Genomic DNA, 21,144 nt, shown 5'->3' with positions numbered 1-21,144 from the left:
TCATTCATAGATGTGAAAAAAAGGAAGATAATGTGGCAAGGAAAACATTACTCACTCAAGCTGGAGAACTTGGTCTTCCATCAGAGAAATTAGGGGAGAGATAACGAGACCAATTCTGCCTACATAAACAGGTGGATACTGGAAACACAAACTCTTTCCGTAACCTTAAAATAAAATTAATACACGAATATAAATAAAAAATAAACCCTTAACACTTTAATTTCTTCTTACAATATGCTTGCATGGGCTTAAAGTTATGCTAGCTTCATAAGAGCTAATTCATGCATAAATTTGAGCATCTATTCTCTGTTCCATCTCTTCTATATTTTACACCATCTGAATTTTTATTTTGAGAGCTTAATGAAAAAGTAAGCACTTTAAAACCAAGTTTTCTTTTTTAAAGTATTAGGTTATTTGCTTAAGTACAACTCACCAGTTGCCATGACAACAACATTATCTCTTCTTTCTTCCAATACAGAATGAATTACTTTCCACTGAGCCCTTGAGGGTAAAAAGAAAAACCTATTTTATTTTACTAATAAAAAACCCAAGGGACAAGTTGAAACCCATGTAACTTTTTCTCTTCCTCTAACAGAATTCCTTTTATATATTTTTGATCTTTAAATGCAAACATGTAAAAAATCTTGGAACTTTAAAACAAACATTTCCATTTGCTCAATCTCCCATTCAAACAAAATGAACTAGGAGTTTCCATTTGGTGTATGGATTAAATTATATTACATATATCTGAAGTATAAAAAAAAATCCAAGCTATGCATTGGCTATCCAATATAATTTAAAAGAAATGGATAAAGTTACAGGGGCAAGGACTGAATGAAAAGGGAAATGAAGGAACTTTCTGGGGTAATAGTGACCTTCTATATCTTGATAAGGATGTTGGTCTCAGTGGTGTGCACATGTACATTTAAGATGTGGAAATGTACACATAAGGTTTGTACATTTCATTGTATGTACATTTTACATCAAAAGAAAAAAATGAAATAAATATTGAACTCTAGCTAATGATTTACAAGTGAAGTACCTAGTGGAAAGTATAATGATGTTTCCAATTTACCTTGAAATGCATTTTAAAAATTGGAGGATTAATGGAGAGAGAGATGAATAGAAGGATATGTAATAAAGCAAATATAGTAAAATGTTATAGAATCTACATGGTGGTTACACAGACATTCTCAGTAAAAAGAAACTTTTTAAATTATACCATATCTTTGAAATTTTTCTCAATAAAATGTTAAGGAAAAAGTCAATCAGAGGTGGTCTTCTGGTGTGCTGATAATGATCTATTCTTGATCTGAGAGCTGGTTAATCACATTTTGTGAAAATTCATTGATTTGTACATTTTTGGGCACTTTTCTGTATGTAGGTCATTCTTTAATTTTTAACGAAATAAGATCAAAAGGGAAAAAATGAAAGACATGCTTCAGTGGATTAAATTTTAAATTCTCTGAATAGATTTTCTAAACCCAGTCTAGATTTTTACATTGCTATTAGTTTTATCCAGATTTACTTGTTCTTCCTCTCATCTCTTTTTTCTCATTTTAATACTTAGTAATGTGCTCCTTTACATATAAATACTTTTGATTATGTTGAAATAAATAAGATTATTACTGTTCTTGAAAATCTTGTCTTATGAATGTATATCAGATTAAGCATCCTTTGGACAAAAAGATGTACAAAATGATTATTTAATGAAAAACAAGCCAGCATGAAATTAAAATTCCTTTATTAATGTATTTAAGCTACTATCCACACTGATTATATGCTAAAGGAAAACCATTTTTCCTTGCTTATAAAAACAATTTGCAGAAATCAATTTTATATAACTATTACTACAAAATAACTTTGTAATCAAATTATAGGAAATACAATACGGCATGGATAAACTATAGTAAAACTGCATTGTTACTCTTAAATGGATGGATTTTTTGCTTTTCTCCTTTGTGAAGAAAATATTAAATACATAATTTAACTAACTGAGATAATACTCACGGCTTAAAGCTGGAATGGCCAAAATAAGTCTTGAGGCAAATAACTTGTTTTGCACTGGGTCCTGGTAACAGCTGGTCTTAATATAAAATAAACCAAAATGGACATATTTGTTCAAATAGAAGTGTACTAGATTAGACTTAAAAATATGGTAATAGGAACCATAATTTACTATTTTCCATCTTTTAAAGTGCATAGTCACAAAATTATTCTCCCTAGAATGTGATTTTGAGCATTTATTCCAACATTACACTACAGGAATAAAACACCAAGTCCCTGACCTCAAAAAATTCACAGTGAAATGCGGGAGACAGTTACAAAAGAAGGTGAAAATTGCTGTGCCCCTGTAGATAATAGGGGAAAGTAAGTAGCTTACACAGGAGGGGCACCTCATGGGTAAAGGGTACAGAGGGAATTAAGAGCTTCCCAGCGGGGATGGCGCCTACACACATCTTGACGCTCTGGTAGGAGTTAGGCAGGCAAAGAAGTAAGGAAGAGGTCTAGCTGAGAGAGGATGGGATGTGCACAAGCACAGACCACAAGGCCAGCAAAGCCTGAGGTATTTATTATCGGGCCCTTCACAGAAAAAGTTTGCTGATCCTTGGGTATAAACTGTTCAGCTACTCCACCTAGTCCATTACATAAAATAATTTCTTAGAAAACATAAAATACTGACACATGCCCCACCACCAACAATGAAAATGACAGTACTTTATGACCCTAGCTCTCCTCCAAAACTATCTAGTTACTAGAGTACAGTGAAACAGTCAAGCACCTAAACAACTAAACAACTTTTCTTTTCGGGTAGAACCACAAACTGTTAGAGTTAGAAAAGAGCCTCACAGAGTATCTGATCTAACTGCATAAATCTAAAAATAGGCTCATCTGGGGAGCTTTTTAAGAAATCCCCATACCTACCTAGACTGTACCTGAAGACAATTAGATTAGAATCTCTGACATCGGAACATCAGCATCAGAATTTTCTAAAACTCCTCTGGGGTGATCTAGACTACCTAATTTGAGAATCCTGCCTTAAAGCTGCACATTAAAATCACCTGGGGAGGTTTTTAATCTCCTAATGCCTAGGAAAAACCTATACAAATTAAATCAAAATATCTGCCAGTGGGAGCCAAATGTCCCTGTTTTGAAAATGCCCCAGGTAATTCCGATGTGCAGCCAAGTTGGAGAGCCAGAGGTACAGAGACGATACTAGGTGCAAAGCTATAGCTGTGTTTGAGACCCAGCATCTACTTGGGGGTGGGTGTTTTAAAGCATTCTTGAAACATGTGAAACAGGAGCCATTCATCTTTTTTGACTCCTCATATGACCACCTTAGATGGCGGGAAAGAGTGAAATATTTGGTGCTTTGGGTACCAGCCATGGCAGTAGGTAAACTTTGATCACTTACTTACTACTAAGGTTCAGAGCTTTGTTGGGATTCATACTGAGCCAGCTACAGAATCTGCTATACTTCTGACATTTAGATCCAACTATGACAAGAAATTTACCATCCATATTTTATAACTTTCAATTAATAGTAATAGAAAATCACAGTTATGTCTCAAATGAAGTCCAGAACTTAAACAAAATTTTCATTTTAGTTACCACTCCAACAAATCTCTAACCAAAATTCTAACTGCATGGCACAATGGAGTTGTATTAGTTTTACCCAATTGACTGCTGTTGTCTACTTTATGATTGAAGGGTTCTTGAGCAGCAAGAAGGAACAAAGCAAAGAATCAAGACAATACATCACTAAATACATAAAAGTTCATTACACTTCTCAGCTTCAGTAATTCCAGTGTTCTAATATAAAACCAAAATGATTTGGAGAAATAGTGTCTATTTAATAGGAGAAAACAAGGGGAAAACAATTTTTTCAGCATATTTATATATTTGAATATAATTCCCACATTAGAGTATTAAAATCTAGTTCTACTGAGAGTTCAACTTTATAAGACCCCACAATTCACCATAATGAATATTATTATTTATACTTTAAAAATAAGATGGTCATTTAGTGGATTCTTTACTATCTTTAGCATATACAGTCTGAAAATTAGTCCACATACAATGATATTGGCAATTTATTTTAAAAGTTAAGCCCCTGAAAGGCAGACACTATGTTATTTATGCCATTTACAATGATGTTTAATGCAAGTATAAATGACTATGACTGCCATTAAGATGTAAATTATAAAACTCAAGATGAAAAGTTTCACAGAGCCACATTGCAAATGGCATAATATTTCTATTACTCTATTTTTATAAATATTAAGATTGAGCTTTATGGAGACCAAAGCACTGAGGGACTTAAAGGTCCATTTTGATGTAATTAATTTAATTATAGGCCACAAAGTTCCTGACCTCCAAAAAGCTTAAAAACTGGACTTTAAATTAAAGTCAGTGGTAGGTATCATAGGTAAGTCATTTCAAACATATTTCAGTACCTACCCTCATCATCTTCTTCCTCATCAATTGCTTCATTTTCATCTTCATCATCTTCATCAGTAGGAAGACCCAGATTTCTTTCCATTTCTAAGCATTCAGAATGAACTGGATCTACCATGCTACTATTTAGATTTTCTAAAGACTGAAAGTTTAAAGAAATTTTAAAAGCAAAACCAGTCACGTCGTATCTTTTTCACCGAACACAAAAGGAGTGTTATTAACAGAGCCTACAATTTTGTTCAAAACTGGCAGATGTGCAAGCAATACCACAAAAGAACATGTGTGCTCCATTTTAAATATATGCTCAACAATGGTTTCAAAGGCACAAGGCCAAAGATAGAATACTTCCAGGACAAACAGAGTTCTTTAATATCATTTAATGAACAACCCTCTGGGAAAAGTTACCATAAATTCTGTATTTGGATAATTTAAAAGGTTTTTTTGAAATTACACCTCAATGTTTTCAATACCCTAACTGTAAATGTGGGTTGTAATATTATCATTTTTTGTCTTTTTTTGTTATTTCTGTAATGCCACATTCTTTTTGAATAATAAGGTTTAAACTATAAGCCAACTATTAATGTGTTTTGAAATTGTCAAACAAAATAAAAGCTTCAAAAAAGTTATGAAAGGAATATTACGAGTTTAAAGAAAGGTATTTGTTTATTTTGACTTGACAACATCCGACACTCCCCCAAAGATAATGACGATTATCTATTCCAAGCATGTTAGAATATTTTCCAATTGTTTCAGCTGTAAATTCTTTGAGACATGATGAAGACATTATTAACTGTGGTTCTCATTTATTAAACTTTAATAACTTTCATTTTATTTATTAAACTACCAATTCAATTTTTTATTTTAAAGGTTAGAAAATAAAAGTATACTCATTTCAGGCTTGGAAAAGAAAGTGGCTGTTTCTGATCTTTTTTATTCAAGTCCACAAGCACACTTAGAAAAGTATTTAAGAAATAAAGTTCTCTAACATGGGCATCCAGGTTGCCTTTTAAAAGGTTCAATATATAATATATGTTTGTGGAAGTACAATAGTATTCTATAAATGCACTTTTTGAACAGCACTCCTCAAAGAAATAGTTAATAAAGAAATATGATTTAATATTTATGTTTACTAATACTACTAGCTAATTTTTATTAAACATTTACTAAATGCCAGGCTCTGCACTAAGCTCTTTGCAAGCAATATCTCATATAATAATTACATTTAGTGAGTATCAGAGAGGCTGAGAAACTTGCCCAAAGTCACATAGCTAATAAATGAAAAAGTGGGATTCAAACCCACATCTGAATTCAGAGTCCACATTCTAAATGACTACCCTCTTCTCTGCCTCAAACACTAAAGAATCAGGAAGTTAATCTTATTTCACAGAAAGAAAAATCACATCAACATAAAGATGAGGAATAAAAAAATAGGCATAATGGTGAACTTCTGCATATTTCTTCATTTTTCACTTAACGTGACTAAACTGGCTTTACTTTATTATGGTCTAAAGAAATGGGATTGGAAGAAGGGGGGAAATGATATAAACTACTAAATACTACTGTCACAACCTTTATAATGAAAGTAGGGGGAAATGGAACCATTTTCAACTGCAGAATATTATATGAAATAAATACATAATATCCGTGGGGAAAAAAATACAAAGAAAATTTAAAATATTGATTATACAAAAATAGAACTTCCAATTAAAGAGGTGGTAGGGGATACACAGGGATGAGAAGAAATCTATTTCAATACCAGAGAGTTTAATCACTTCCCACATTCCAGAAAAAGCTTCAAAGGAAATGACGAAAGAGGGAACTCAGAAAACATAGGGAAAAGAATTATCATACTAATTCCAGAACATGGTTCATATGCCAAATAAAGGTATAAAGAAACATAAATCAGAAAACCTAAAATCTAATGTTACCTAATCATAATGATAGGACTTGGTTTAGAATTAATATTTTAATTATCATAAATGTGCTTTGGAAGGAAAATGAAGTAACATTTCCATAATTTTAAACATACCTTAAGCATCTCCATTTCTAAGTTTTCATCACTTTCAATTACATAAGACATATCCTTTTCCTTTTCCTTGGAAGAGAAATGTTAAAAAAAAAAAAAAAGTATTTTAAACATTACTTTTTAGTATTGACTCCATACTCTTTCCTACAAAATAAAGTTCCTATATACTAGATATCTTTAGACAACTTCCTTTTTCCCTCTCTAACAGAAAATTATGCAATATACGCTTTATTAGTTGACATGATTGATTGTTATACAAGATAGATAAACAGACAGATACACAAGAGAGAGAAACAGACTTGAAATAAAACCTGACACCCTAAATTAAGATCAAAGTAACTAGTCCAACTATGGCTAAACATTGTCAAAACGTTTCTCAAACTTTTTGAGTAAAATGACTCCTATGCATGTCAGAAAGAGTAATTATTTTTTTCTATCTACAGATTTTTAAAAGATTGCAAAAAGCTACGATTGAATAATACCTTTAAATAAATCAGTATTTTACAAATAGCATCTACTTATATTTGAAAAGTGTTGTATAAGTCATTCAGTTTATTGCCAAGGTTGATTTGAAGAACCTTCACAATAACGTGTTAGTCCCAGGAATTAAACGTCCTACAGGTTGGAAACACATACAAAAGAAACCTATAAAAAGAGGAACCAAATAACAATGCTCAATATCTAAATTGACTATTGGGAAAAGAAATATAGCGCTAATCAATCTGTAAACATTAAGTTGAAAAGATGAAAGATTTTAAAATAAGTTTTATTCTAGGAGGGAAAAATTACCTTTACTATTTAAATGGGGCCTTTTTTATTTTTAGAGAGAGCAGTTGGGAGTTTACAGAGTAATCTTATATAAAGCCCAGGATTCCCATATATGACCCTATTATCAACATCTTGCATTGGTCTGGTACATTTGTTACAACTGAGCACATTTTTATAATTGTACTATTTTTGTAATTGTACTATTAACTATAGTTCATGATTTAACTTAAGGTTCACTGTGTTGTGCAGGTCTATGGATTTTTAACGATTTTTATTCTGTTACCATATATACAACTTAACATGTCCTCTTTTAACCACATTCAAATATATATCTCAATGCTGTTAATTATGTTACAACTGTTGTGCTTCCATCACCGCCATGCATTACCAAAATATTTCCATCATTCCAAATAGAAACTCTGTATATTTTAAGCCTCAATTCCCTATTGCCAATCCACATACCATCCCTGGTAACCTACCTTCTAGATTTCGATTCTATGAATTTGCTTATTTTAATAGTTTCCTATCAGTGAGATCATACAAAATTTGTCCTTTTGTTCTGGCTTATTTCCCTCAACATGATGAGTTGCCACGTGTTAAATGGGGTCTTTAGTGAATAAAAGAAACAATGCTAGTAATTACACAATAAAAATTGCAATTATTGGGGTGACAGACATCCTAGTCAGATCATGAAATCCTGATCATAATGTTATAACATTATATGAAACATATCATTTTAAAATGTGTACCTAATAAAAACCTTCTAAAACATTAAAGGGTACTGCAGATGTTAACAAAGATATTTCCCAAAGGGAAGAAGAAAATCCATTTAACAAATGGTTGACATGATAATTGCTTGAAAAAAATTTTAAATACAATGTATTTATATACTAGTAGAAGTGATTACTAATATCATTGCCAAAACCAAGAGAATTTCTCAAATACTGAGACAGGTTGCCTCTAGAAAAAAAATTTTTTTAACTAATGAAAAGCAAATGAGGTGAAATGTACAGCTTTATTCTTTTTATAATTTTTCTTTACAATAAGAAACACAATGATTTCTCTATTGTAAATTCATTATTTCAAAAAATAATCTTAATTTAACAAGGAAAAAAACATAGTTTCACAAATCAAACTAATATAATTAGGATACAATAATTAGAAATCCAAATATTCAGTTGAGGGAGAATATAGAATCTTGAACAATGACTTGTTAAGAAAAATAAAAACGGGTTACTGACATGCTAGATGACGGTAAACATTAGTGTCAAAAATATCAGGAATTTATGAGAATTCATGTTAGGATAGCAAGTAATAGATACAGAGGGAGTATACAAAAAAGCAGAGCTATTACATAAAAATGCTGAATTACAGCAAGTATCTATTGGCACTATAAAATCTTTCCACAAAGCCATGTATTTTATGCCCAAAAGCAGTATTGACAAACTGTGTCATGCAAGCCAAATCCAGCCTACTACCTGTTCATGTAAAGTTTTACTGAGAGAGGACTGTAGGGATGTTTGAGTAAGAAGCTCCAGGAATCACCCATCCACCAGAAGAACTACAAAACAAGTAGGAACTGTCTGAATCTACTATATCAAAACTCTGGAATCCAGTAGAACACTGTACAGCATTCTGGGAAAAGCAGGAGGAAGAGGCTGGTAAATTATAGTAAATACCAGTAAACTGCTCTCTCTGCATGACTATTAATGGCACCCACTCCCCACACTTGTGGCAAGTAGCAATGGGGTCCAGCCCCTGGCATAGATTTCTACTGCAAGAGTGAGGCACAAAAGTCCTCTTACCCAAAATTTGGGGCAGGTACGGCTGATTGCTGATCATGGCTTTTTGATAAGATACTTCGGCTTGCAAAAAAGTCTGTCTCTGAGGGCAAGCATTATTTCAACCTGCCCCAGACAAAGGTGGGGAAGACTTAAAGATGGTGTATTTGCATAGAGCTGCCAAGGACAGCAGAAAGACTGCATTTGCTGGACAAGTCAAGAAAGCCCAGCTTTGGGAAGCAGTGGACAAAGGTCCTGGCACCCTTCCTTACCCATCCCTCACCCCTTTTCCAGGGCAGTTTGGAACCAGTCAGCTGTCCCTCTGTAGGTCCCTGCTTTATTCTCCCTGGGAAAGATTGACTGGGAAACTCCTCCCAGAATTTGTCAGACAATGAAAGCAGTAAAATAAACAACTGAGGCTTTTCACCTGGGGCAAAGGTTTACCAGCTTTCATTCTGGCAGTGGAACACCCAGGAGAAGGCCTGCCTCCTGGGAAGGAGAGAAGGCATTCAAATTCCTGTTAACAGGAGAAATCCTAAAGCCACTAGCAAGCACAAGCCCAAGAAAAGTCAGAGGCCCAAAAAAGACAGAGAGGACCCTGCACTTTACATTTGCCTTTGGTTGACCTTCCAAAGTAGGGCTGACACTTAAGAAAATCTCTGTCATATCACCAGCTGGTTAAAAAGCAAGAAAGAGCTATCTCAGAAAATAAACCTAGGGGTAACATTTTAAAATACTAAAAGGTACAGTGTACAAACAAAGGATTACAAACCAAAAACAGGAAATGAGCCAAAGGGAGAAAACATTAATCCAGAAAACATTAATGAAGAAGACCAGACTAGGCACATACTGGAAAAGACTTTAAAACAATGATCTTCTGGGAAACGGACTTTGGCCCAGTGGTTAGGGCGTCCGTCTACCACATGGGAGGTCCGCGGTTCAAACCCCGGGCCTTCTTGACCCGTGTGGAGCTGGCCATGCGCAGTGCCGATGCACGCAAGGAGTGCCGTGCCACGCAAGGGTGTCCCCCGCGTGGGGGAGCCCCACGCGCAAGGAGTGCGCCCGTGAGGAAAGCCGCCCAGCGTGAAAAGAAAGAGCAGCCTGCCCAGGAATGGCGCCGCCCACACTTCCCGTGCCGCTGACGACAACAGAAGCGGACAAAGAAACAAGACGCAGCAAATAGACACCAAGAACAGACAACCAGGGGAGGGGAGGAAATTAAATAAATAAATAAATCTTTAAAAAAATAAAAAAATAAAAAAATAAAACAATGATCTTCAATGTGCTCAAGGAGCTAAAATAAAAATATAGAGAAAGAACTAAAGAATACCAGAAAACAATGAACAATATGAGAATTTCAAAAATGAGACAGACTTTTTAAAAGGAACCAAACAGAACTACTGGACTTGAAAACCACAATAACTGAAATAGGAAATTCCCCAGAGGGTTCCAACAGCAGGCTGGAGCTGGCAGAAGAAAGAATCAGCAAAATGGAAAACAAGATAATTGAAATGAGTCAGACTGACAAGCAAAAAACAGAGAATTTAATAAACAGATATAGCACAAGAGACCCCTGGGACACCATGAAGCACACCAATATATGCATCATCAGGATCCCAGAAGCAGAAGAAAGGGGCATATTTTAATTTGCTAAAAGCTGCTGGAAGCAATATACCAGAAATGGGCTGGCTTTTACAATGGGAATTTATTCCGTTAAAAGCTTACAATCCTGAGGCTGTGAAGGTGTCCAAATCAAGGCGTTATCAGAGATGCTGTCTCACTGAAGGTCGGCTGCTTGTGATCCTGGACTCCTTCCACAAGGCACAGCACATGGAGCCTCCTGCTTCTCTTCTGGGCCTGGTTCCTTCAGCTTCTGGCTATTCTGTTTGCACTGTCCTCTCGTGGGTTCCTCTCTGAGCTCCAGGGTTCCTTCTCTCCATCTTTGCAGCTTTTTCTCTGTTTGTCTCTGTTTTCAGTCCTCTGTTTAAAAAGGACTCTAGGAAAAGGACCAAGACCAACCCTGGGTCATGCCTAACTGAAACAACCTAATCAAAGGCCCCAACTGAATCCATTCCAATCAGTGGGTCCAACACCCACAGGAATGGATTAGCTCCAAGAAGATGATCTCTCCTGAGATCCACAAAATGCTTCAAACTGTCACACTCCACCCTCTGGATCCCAAAAAGGCACATTCTTTCCATAGGCAAAATACACTCATTACATTATAATATTTCAAAAAGCTTTAAATCGCTTCAGAATAAAATCTTATTAAAATCAGTTATAAGTATGCAGTCTGTCTTGGGGAAAAATTCCCCCCTGGCTGCAGACCAGTTAAACTGAGAAAACAAATTATCTGCTTCCAATATACAAAGGAGGGACAGTCACAGATAAACATTTCCATCGCCAGAGGGAGAAACTGGAAGGAAAATGGGTCATGGGTCCCAAACAGTTCCAAAACCCTGCAGAGCATACTCCATTAGATTTCAAAGTCTGAGAATCATCCATGGGAGGATAGTTTCTGTTCCTTGGGGCCTCATGGAGACCCACCCCTTCCAAAGGCTTGCGCAGTGGCCATGTTCTCATCTCCATCTGGTGGCCACCAGACTCCAGAACTCACACTCCGAGAACACTGAGGTGATGGCTACATTCTCTCAATCTCTGGGGTGCAGGCCCAACCCCCTCAGAACAGTGGAGTGAAAACCAAATTCTCCACAACCCCAGGGGAATGTGCTCCATCCTCTCTAAAGCTTGGGGTGGCAGCACTTTCCCTGAACAACAGGGCAGGAGGTCGACCCTCCTCAAATGCCAGGGAAAACTCACCCTTTTACACACCATGGGCAGGGTCTCTCTCTTGGCCCTAAAAGATGTCTAAAATCCAGACCTCAGCTTCCACGTTTTGCCCGTGAAGTCATTTTTCTTTCCTTCTCTCCCTTTTCTGCCCCTTTTTAGTTCAGGCTGGCAATGGTACCATTCACAGAGATCTCGCAAAAAAAAAAAACATGTTGGTCTAGCAGGCAGGAAATAGGGACCCAAGCTATCAGACATTTAACTTTCCAAAATCCTCCCTGAATAACTGCATTTCCAATCCTGACTTACACTAAAAAGACTGGCTGGTTCCACATTCAGTTAAATTCTCATGCAGGGCTCTATTTTCTAGGAACACGTTATCCAGAAGCTCAGAATTTCTGAAACCATTAATCTCTGGTTTCTTTATGCCCCGGAGTTCTGTTCTCAGCTCACCCTTTTCCTCTCACATTCTGCTATAAGCTGCAAGGAGAAACCAGGCCACATTTTCCACATTTAGTTCACAAATCTCAGGTATATACACAAGCCAGTTACTTTCAAATTCTGCTTTCCATTTATCATCAGGATTGAATTTTGCCAAGTTCTCTGCCACTTTAAAACAAGAATCGCCTTCCTCCCAGTTTACAATGACACAATCATCATTTCTAAGGCCTAATCAGCAGTATCTTTAGTGTCCATATTTTTACTAACAGTCTGTTCACAGCAATCCAAGCCTTTTCTACAGAGAATCAATGTTCAAAGAAATGTGACAGAAAACTTCCACAACTAAAGCAAAAGACATAAATATACGTCCAGGGAGCACAGAGAACACCAAACCGGAAAAAGGAGAAAATTATGACCCATCTCCTTGCAAAGGACAAGGAGAGAGTTCTAAAAGATGCAAGAGAAAAGCAAAGCGTTGTGTACAAGAGTGTCCCAATTAGAGTACCAATTTCTCATCAGATGATAGAGGAAAGAAAGCAATGGGTTGAAATACTTAAAATGTTGAAAGAAAATGGCCAACCAGAAATTTTATATCTGGTGAGGCTTTCTTTCAAAAGTGAGGGAGAAGGAACAGATGTGGCTCAAGCAGTTGAGCACCTGCCTCCCACATGGGAAGTCCCAGGTTCAGTTCCAGTGCCTCCTAAAGAAAAAAACAAGCAGACAACAAGCAAAAACAACAAGCAAGACAAGAAGCAGACAACAAGTGCAAAAAATGAGCAAAAGAAAAAACAATAAGCAAAGAGATGAGGGAGCCGTGGGGAGGGGATTGAGGGAGGAGTGGATGTGGCTCAAGCTATTGCGTTTTGGCCTCCCCCATGCATGTTCCTGGCACCTCCTGAAAAAAAAGGAAAAGAAACAAAAAAAAAACACGTCAGGGAAGCTGACGTAGCTCAGTGGTTGAGTGCTGGCTTCTCACATACAAGGTCCTGGGTTCAATTCCTGGCCCCTGGTACCTCAAAAAAAAAAAAAAAAAGTGAGAGAAAGATTAAGACATTCCCAGATAAACAAAAGCTAAGGAAGTTCTTGACCACTAGACCTACCCTACAAGCAAGGCTAAAGGGAGTTCTTCAGAATGAAAAGAAAGGACACTAGACAGTGGTTCAAACTGGCATGAAGAAATAGCTCTCCAACAAAAAAACAACTCTTTGGGTGATTATAAATGCCAGTGTTGTTGCATTGCCCTTTTTTTTGGGGGGGGGGTATGTAACTCCACTTCTTACTAATTAAACATGCAGCTGTTTGATATTATGTATGAGTTCCAAAAAAAACATAGTGATATGTTTCTAAACTGGTCTGCTCCTCTGGCTGTGATACCCTTTGAACACACTGGATTCAGCTGACGTGACTTGATTAAATTACCTGTTCAGATTAGGGCTTGATTCAGGACATCAGTAGGGCGTGACTCAGGGTTGAGTCCTTGCCCCCTTGGTGGGCTGATGAAAACCTTCTTAGGAAGAGAGAAGTTCTCATAGACACGGAAGAGGAGAGAAACGTTGATCCTATGGACCTGGGAAGAGATGAGCCATTTGCCTGATAGTTTACAGCTGACCTTGTGAAGAGTCCAGAGCAGCTGAGGAGCTGAGAAGGCCCAGAAAGAAGCAAGCCCTATGCCAACCTGTAGCTGAAAGAGAGAAGGCTGAACCCTTGCAGAGGCTGGCAACCATCTTGCTTCAACACATGGCAACTGACTTCAGTCAGAAAGCAACCTGGAGTTGGACTCTTTAGGGCCTAACTATAAGCTTTTACGCCAAATAAATACCCTTTACAAAAGCCAAGAGATTTCTGATATTTTGCAACAACACCCCTTTGGCTGACTAATACACTACAAAAATGCATGCATAAAAAGTAATGATAAATCTATGGTTTTGGCATACAATTTACAAAGATATAATCTGTAACAAGTACAAAAAAGGTGGGTAGATAGAGAAGTGTAGTAATAATGTATGTGTATATTAAACTCATTAATATCAAATCAAATATGATTATAGATAAATACATATATATAGGATGTTAAATTTTAACTCCATGGAAACCACAACATGAAAAATATATCCAGACAGAAAGGAGAAAGGACACAATATGATACAACACAATAAAATGAAATAAATATGAAAGTTGGCATTAATGAAAAATTGGGGGACAAAAAGGTATAAGACTACAAAGACTAAAGAGCAAAATGGCAGATAGAGTCCTACATTATAAGTAGTGACTTTAAATGTAAATGGAATAAACTGTCCAGCAGAAAGACAGATACTGGCAGAATGGATACAAAAAAATCAGGACCTAACTATACGGAATCTATAAGAGCTCACCTTAAATACAAAGACTTCAGCTAGTTGAAAGTGAAAGGATAGAAAAAAATATATACCATATATAGCAGTTTGATATTGTTTATGAATTCCAAAAATAGATATTGGATTATGTTTGTAAACCGGTCTGTTCCTTTGGGCATACTAGATTATACTGGATTCAGAGGTTTCACTTCTACTTATTTAAATAATGATTTAAGGCTTGACTGGGCACGTCAGTAGGATGAGAGTGCAGGGACTTACAGAGAAGCCACACCATAGAGAAGGGAGGTTGGAGTTTTAATGCTGGAGCCCCTGGGAAGTAAATACATAGAGAAGAAGGTTCCATTAGACACAGCAGAGGCCCCAGGAAGAGAGATGAGCCATTCACCTGACAGTTTACAGCTGGCCTTGTGATGAGAGCAGAGCAGCTGAGCCAGGAGAGAAACAAGCCCCAGGAAAGAGATGAGACTTATCCCAGCCTACAGCTGATACTGGAAGCAGCTGGCACCACATCTTAAGAGGAAGAGGAAGCCTCAACCCTTGCAGATGTTGGCAGCCATCTTGCTCCAACACAGGGCAACAGACTTTGGTAAGGGAAGTAACTTACACTCTATGGCCTATTGTAAGCTTCTACCCCAAATAAATACCCTTTATAAAAGCCAACAGATTTCTGATATTTTACATTAGCATCCCTATGGCTGACTAATACACCACTCAAGTAGTAAAGAAAAGAGAGCTGGTGCAGCCATGCTAACATTAGATAAAATAGGGAAGAGGACTTGGCCCAATGGATAGGGTGTCCACCTACCACATGCAAGGTCCGCGGTACAAACCCCGGACCTCCTTGACCCATGTGGAGCTGACCCATGCGCAGCGCTGATGCACGCGAGGAGTGCCGTGCCACACAGGGGTGTCCCCTGCGTAGGGGAGCCCCACACGCAAGGAGTAGGCCCCGTAAGGAGAGCCACCCAGCACGAAAAAAGTGCAGCCTGTCCAAGAATGGCGCCACACACACACAGATGACACAGCAAGATGACTCAATAAAAAGAAACACAGATTCCTGGTGCCACTGATAAGGATAGAAGTGGTCACAGAAGAACACACAGCGAATGGACACAGAGAACAGACAACAGGGGCAGGGAGGAGGGAGAGAAATAAATTAAAAATTAAAAATTAAAATTAAAAAAAAATTAGATAAAATAGACTTTAAGTCAAAAATAGTTATAAGAGACAGAGATGGACATTTTATAGAAATAAAGGATCATTCTACAAGATAAAACAACTATGAAAATACAGGTACCTATCAGCAGAGCCCCAAAACATAGGAACCAAATACTTACACATCTGAAGGGGGAAACTGACACTTCTACATTAATGCTAGGAGACTTACATATACCACTTTCAAAAATGGATAGACCATCTATAAGAAGATCAATGAGGAAGTACCATATGTGAATGATACTCTGAACCAACAAGATTTAAAACATATTTAGAACACTTGACCTAATAACAACAGAATACACATTCTTTGCAAATGCACACGGATCATTCTCCAGGATAGACCATATTTTAGATCACAAAACAAATCTCAATAATTTCAAAAGTACTGAAATCATACAATGTATCTTCTCCAACCACAGAGAGTGAAGCTAGCAATCAATAAAAGAGAAAGAGAAAATCCACAAATATGTGCAAACTTAAAAATGTACTCAATCAATGTGTTAAAGCAATCACAAGGGAAATGAGGAAATATCTTGAGATGAATGAAAATGAAAATACAACATATTAAATTTACGGGACACAGTAATGGCAGTACTATAAGGAAATTTATAACTCTAAATGCACTCCTTAAAAAAAAAAAAAAGAAATATTTCAAATCAGAGATGTTCTCAAAATTGCAAGAACTAGAAAAAGAAGAGCAAACTGAACCCAAAGCAGGGAAAAAGAAGAAAACAGATTAGAGCAGAGATAAATGAAATAGAAAACAAAAGAGAGAGAATAAAGAAAAAATATTCTAAGAAAAGAGGAAAAAAACTGGCAAACCTTTAGCTATAGTAATGAATAAAAAAAGAGGACACAATTGAATAAAATCAGAAATGGAAAGTGGTCATTACGACTAACCCCACTGAAATAAAAAGGGCTATGTAAGGTAACTATAAACAACTATACACCAACAAATTAAATAACCAGACAAAATGGATAAATTCTTGAAAACACTCAAACTATCTACACTAATTCAAGAAGAAATAGAATATCTCAACAAACCAAGAGCTAGTAAAGAGATACAGTCATACTCTAAAACCTCCCAACAAAGAAAAGCCCAGGAAAAGATGGCTTCACAAAGGAATTTTACCAAACACACCAAGAAGAATTAACATAAATCCTGATCAAACTCTCCAAACAAATTGAAGAGGAAGGAGTATTCCCTAATTAATTCTATAAGGTCAATTTCTCCATTATACCAAAGCCAGATAAAGACATCACAAGAAAAGAAAATTACCGACCTATATCTCTTATGAATATATAGATGCAAAAATCTTCAACAAAATATTTGCAAATAAATCCAACAGCATTATTTAAAAAAAAAAAACTATACCATGATCAAATGGGTTTTATCCCAGATATTCAAGGGTGGTTCAACATAAGAAAAACAATTAATGTAATACACCATATTACAGAAATGACATGATCATCTCAATTAACACAGAAAAAGTATGGATAAAATCCAGTTCCCTTCTTGATAAAAAAGGTTCGAAAACTAGAAATAGAAGGAAATTTCCTCAACATGGTAAAGGGCATATATGAAAAACCCACAGCTAATATCTTACTTAATGCTGAAAGACTGCAATCTGTCCCTCTAAGATCAGGAAAAAAGATGCCCAAATGTCACCACTGTTATTCAAAACTACTGGAAGTTCTAGCCTGAAAAAACAGGTAAGAAAAAAAAAATAAAGGCATCCAAATTGGAAAACAAGAAGCAAAACTTTCCCTATTTGCAGGCGACATAATCCTATATACAGAAAACCCTGAAAATCACATCAAAGCTTTTAGAGCTAATAACTTAATTTAGTAAAGTAGCAGGGTACAAGATCAACACTCAATAATCAGCAGTGTTTCTACATACTAGTAATGAGCAATCTGAAGAGAAAATCAAGAAAAAAACTCCATTTACAACAGATACTAAAAGAATCAAATATTTAGGAATACATCTAACCAAGGATATGAAAGACTTCTACACAGAAAACTACAAAACATTGCTGGAAATAAACAAAGATGACCTCTATAAATAGGACATTCTGTGTTCATGGATTGGAAGCCTAAATATGTTAAAATATCAATGCTACCAAAGCCTGTTCCAGATTCAATGCAATCCCATCAAATTCCAACAATCTTCTTTGCAGAAATGAAAAAGCCAATAATCAAATTTATGGAGGGGTGAGGGACCCTGAAGAGCCAAATCCATCTTGAAAAGGAAGCAAGGGGGAAACAGACTTTGGCCCAGTGGTTAGGGCATCTGTCTACCATATGGGAGGTCCGCGGTTCAAACCCCGGGCCTCCTTGACCCGTGTGGAGCTGGCCATGCGCAGCGCTGATGCACACAAGGAGTGCCGTGCCACGCAAGGGTGTCCCCCGCGTGGGGGAGCCCCATGTGCAAGGAGTGCGCCCGTGAGGAAAGCCGCCCAGCGTGAAAAGAAAGAGCAGCCTGCCCAGGAATGGCGCCGCCCACACTTCCCGTGCCGCTGACGACAACAGAAGCAGACAAAGAAACAAGACGCAGCAAATAGACACCAAGAACAGACAACCAGGGGAGGGGGGGAAATTAAAATAAATAAATCTTTAAAAAAAAAAAAAAAAAGAAAAGAAAAGGAAGCACAGAATTGGAAGATTCACGTTTCCTAATATTAAAACTTACTAAACCCTGTATTTTCTATGTAACATTTATGTAATCTAAAGCTCCTTTTAAAAAATAAAGAAAAAAATATTTTTAAAAACTTATTTTAAAGCCACTGTAATCAAAACGGTATGGTCCTGGCACATGACAGACATCTAGATGAAAGGAACTGAATTGAAAGCTCAGGAATCAAACCTCTCATTTATGCCAGCTGATTTCTGACAAGGGGGCAAAGCCCACACAATCAGGGGGAAAAAGGAATAATCAATTCAATAAATGGTGCTGGGAAAACTGGATCTCCATGTGCAAATCAATGAATTTGGATCCCTACCTCACATCATATGCAAAAATCAACTCAAAAAAGGATCAAATACCTAAATATAAGAGCCAGAACTATAAAACTCTTAGAAGAAAACACAGGGAAGCATTTTCAGGATCTTGTGGTAGGTAGAGGTTTCTCTGACTTTACACCCGAATTATAAACAACAAAAGAAATATTAGATAAATAGGACCTCATCGAAATAAAAAACTTTTGTTCCCAAAGGACTTTACTGTGAAAGGAAAAGACAACCTACACAATGGGAGAAAATATTTGGAAACAAGAGATCTGAAAAGAGTTTAACCCAGAATATATAATGAAATCCTTCAACTCAAAAAAACAACAACAACCCAATTTAAAAATGGACAAAAGAACTGAATAGACAGTTCTCCAAAGGAGACACACAAATGACCCAAAAGCACATGAAAAGATGCTCAGTATCATTAGCTATTAGGGAACTGCAAATCAAAACTGCAATGAGCACTCTTCACACCCACTAGAATGTCTACTTTTTAAAAAAACAACAGAAAATCACAAGTATTGGACAAGATATGGAGAAATACGAACACTCATTCATTGTTGGTGTGAATGTAAAATGGTGTACCCAATGTGGGAAACAGTTTGGCACTTCCTCAAAGTTAATTATAAATATGATCTAGCAAACCTACTTCTAAGAAGATACCCTTGGGAAGTGGTTGTGACTCAACCGATAGAGCATCCACCTACCATATGGGAGGTCCAGAGTTCGAACCCAGGGGCCTCCTGGCCCATGTGGTAAGCTGGCCCACATGCACTGCTGCTGTGTGCAAGGAGTGCCATGCCATGCAGGGGTGTCCCCCGTGTAGGGGAGCCCCCATGTGCAAGGAGCACACCAAGCAAAGAGAACTGCCCATGCAAAAAAAGCACAGCCTGCCCACAAGTGGCACCGCACAGAGAGCTGATGCAGCAAGATAACGTAACAAAACAAGACACAGATTCCTGTGCTGCCAAGAATGCAAGCGGACACAGAAAAACAAGCAGTGAATAGACGTAAGAGAGCAGACGGAGGGGGGTGGTAATAAATAAAATAAATCTTAAAAAAGAAGATACTCAGAAGAATTGAAAGCAGGGATCTGAACAGATATTTGCACACTGATGTTCATACACAATTGCCAAAAGACAGAAACAACACCAGTGCCCACAAATCAATGAATGCATAAACAAAAAGTGGTATATACACACAATGAAATATCACTCAGCCATAAAGAGGAATAAAGTATTGATACATATGACAACATGGATGAACCTTGAAGACATCATGTTGAGTGAAATAATCCAGACTCAATAGGACAAATATTGTATGATCTCACTGGTATGAAATAATTAGAATTAGCCAACTCAGAGTCAGAATCTAGAATATATGTTACCAAGGGCCGAAGTGTTGGTACGAAGTAGAGAGTTAAGGCTTAAAATGTATAGTTTCTATTAGAGACAATGGAAAAGTTTTGGTAATGGATGGTGGTAATGGAAGTACAACACTCTTAATGTAATTAACAGCACTGAATTATATATTTGAATGTGGTTTAAAAAGGAAATACTAGGCTTTATATATGTTACTACCTTAAAAAAATTTTTTTAATCCATGGACCTGCACAACACAAACAGTGAACCCTACGTTAAACCATGAATTAAGAGCTAAAAGTACAATTATAAAAATGTGCTTTAGGGGAGTAGGGTATATGGGAACCTCTCATGTTTTTTTAATGTAATGTTTTGTGTGATCTATTTATCTTTTTTTAAAAAAGACAATTAAAAATATTTGCTAAAAAATTTTGCCAAAAAAAAAATAAAATAAAATAGAAGAAGGGAGCCATGATCTCAGGAATGAGGATGGCCTCTAGATGCTGGAAAAGGTAAGGAAATGGATTCCTTAAGTAGACTTTCCAGAAAGGAAGGCAACCCTGCCATCTCCTTGATCTTAGCCCAGTGAGACACATGTCAAATTTGTGAACTACAGAACTGTAAGATAAAACCTTTGTGTTGTTTTAAGTCACTACATTTGTGGTAACTTGGTTTTCAGTTCTATAGTTTATTTTTATTCTTTTTGGAAGTTCCGTTTCTACTTTTCCATCTCTTTAACCAGTAAGTCATTAAGTCATGTATTTTCAACATATTTGTAATAAGTGTATCATTCCTTGGCTGCTAAGTCAAACAAGGTTATGAATCACTTCTAAAAAAAAAAGGGCTTCAATCAATTATAACAATGTTCCACAACAATGCATGGTGTTAAAAATAGGGTGGTGTATAGGAATCTTGTATCTTGTATTTTATGCATGATTGTT

At 36.6% G+C, this 21,144-nt stretch overlaps 1 protein-coding gene across 7 annotated transcripts in view; it reads right to left on the bottom strand.

The window, feature by feature from the left end:
• WRN (WRN RecQ like helicase) overlaps positions 1–21,144 on the bottom strand; it is a 186,284-nt gene that overhangs the window by 84,915 nt on the left and 80,225 nt on the right. For all 7 annotated transcript variants that reach the window (XR_011647751.1, XM_058290102.1, XM_058290105.1 and 4 more), the window contains exons 10-14: positions 6,488–6,553; positions 4,462–4,600; positions 2,011–2,086; positions 434–501; positions 56–164 (exon numbers count right to left, since the gene is read on the bottom strand). Coding sequence is in view for 6 of the 7 variants with exons in the window: in XM_058290102.1 (XP_058146085.1) it covers positions 56–164; positions 434–501; positions 2,011–2,086; positions 4,462–4,600; positions 6,488–6,553 (458 nt within the window). In the remaining variant the exon portion in view is untranslated. The remainder of the gene's footprint in view (positions 1–55; positions 165–433; positions 502–2,010; positions 2,087–4,461; positions 4,601–6,487; positions 6,554–21,144) is intronic.

Source organism: Dasypus novemcinctus, chromosome 29 (genome assembly GCF_030445035.2).
Source record: "Dasypus novemcinctus isolate mDasNov1 chromosome 29, mDasNov1.1.hap2, whole genome shotgun sequence".
In the NCBI taxonomy this organism is placed as follows: domain Eukaryota; kingdom Metazoa; phylum Chordata; class Mammalia; order Cingulata; family Dasypodidae; genus Dasypus; species Dasypus novemcinctus.
This window is presented reverse-complemented; position numbering and strand designations above follow the sequence as displayed.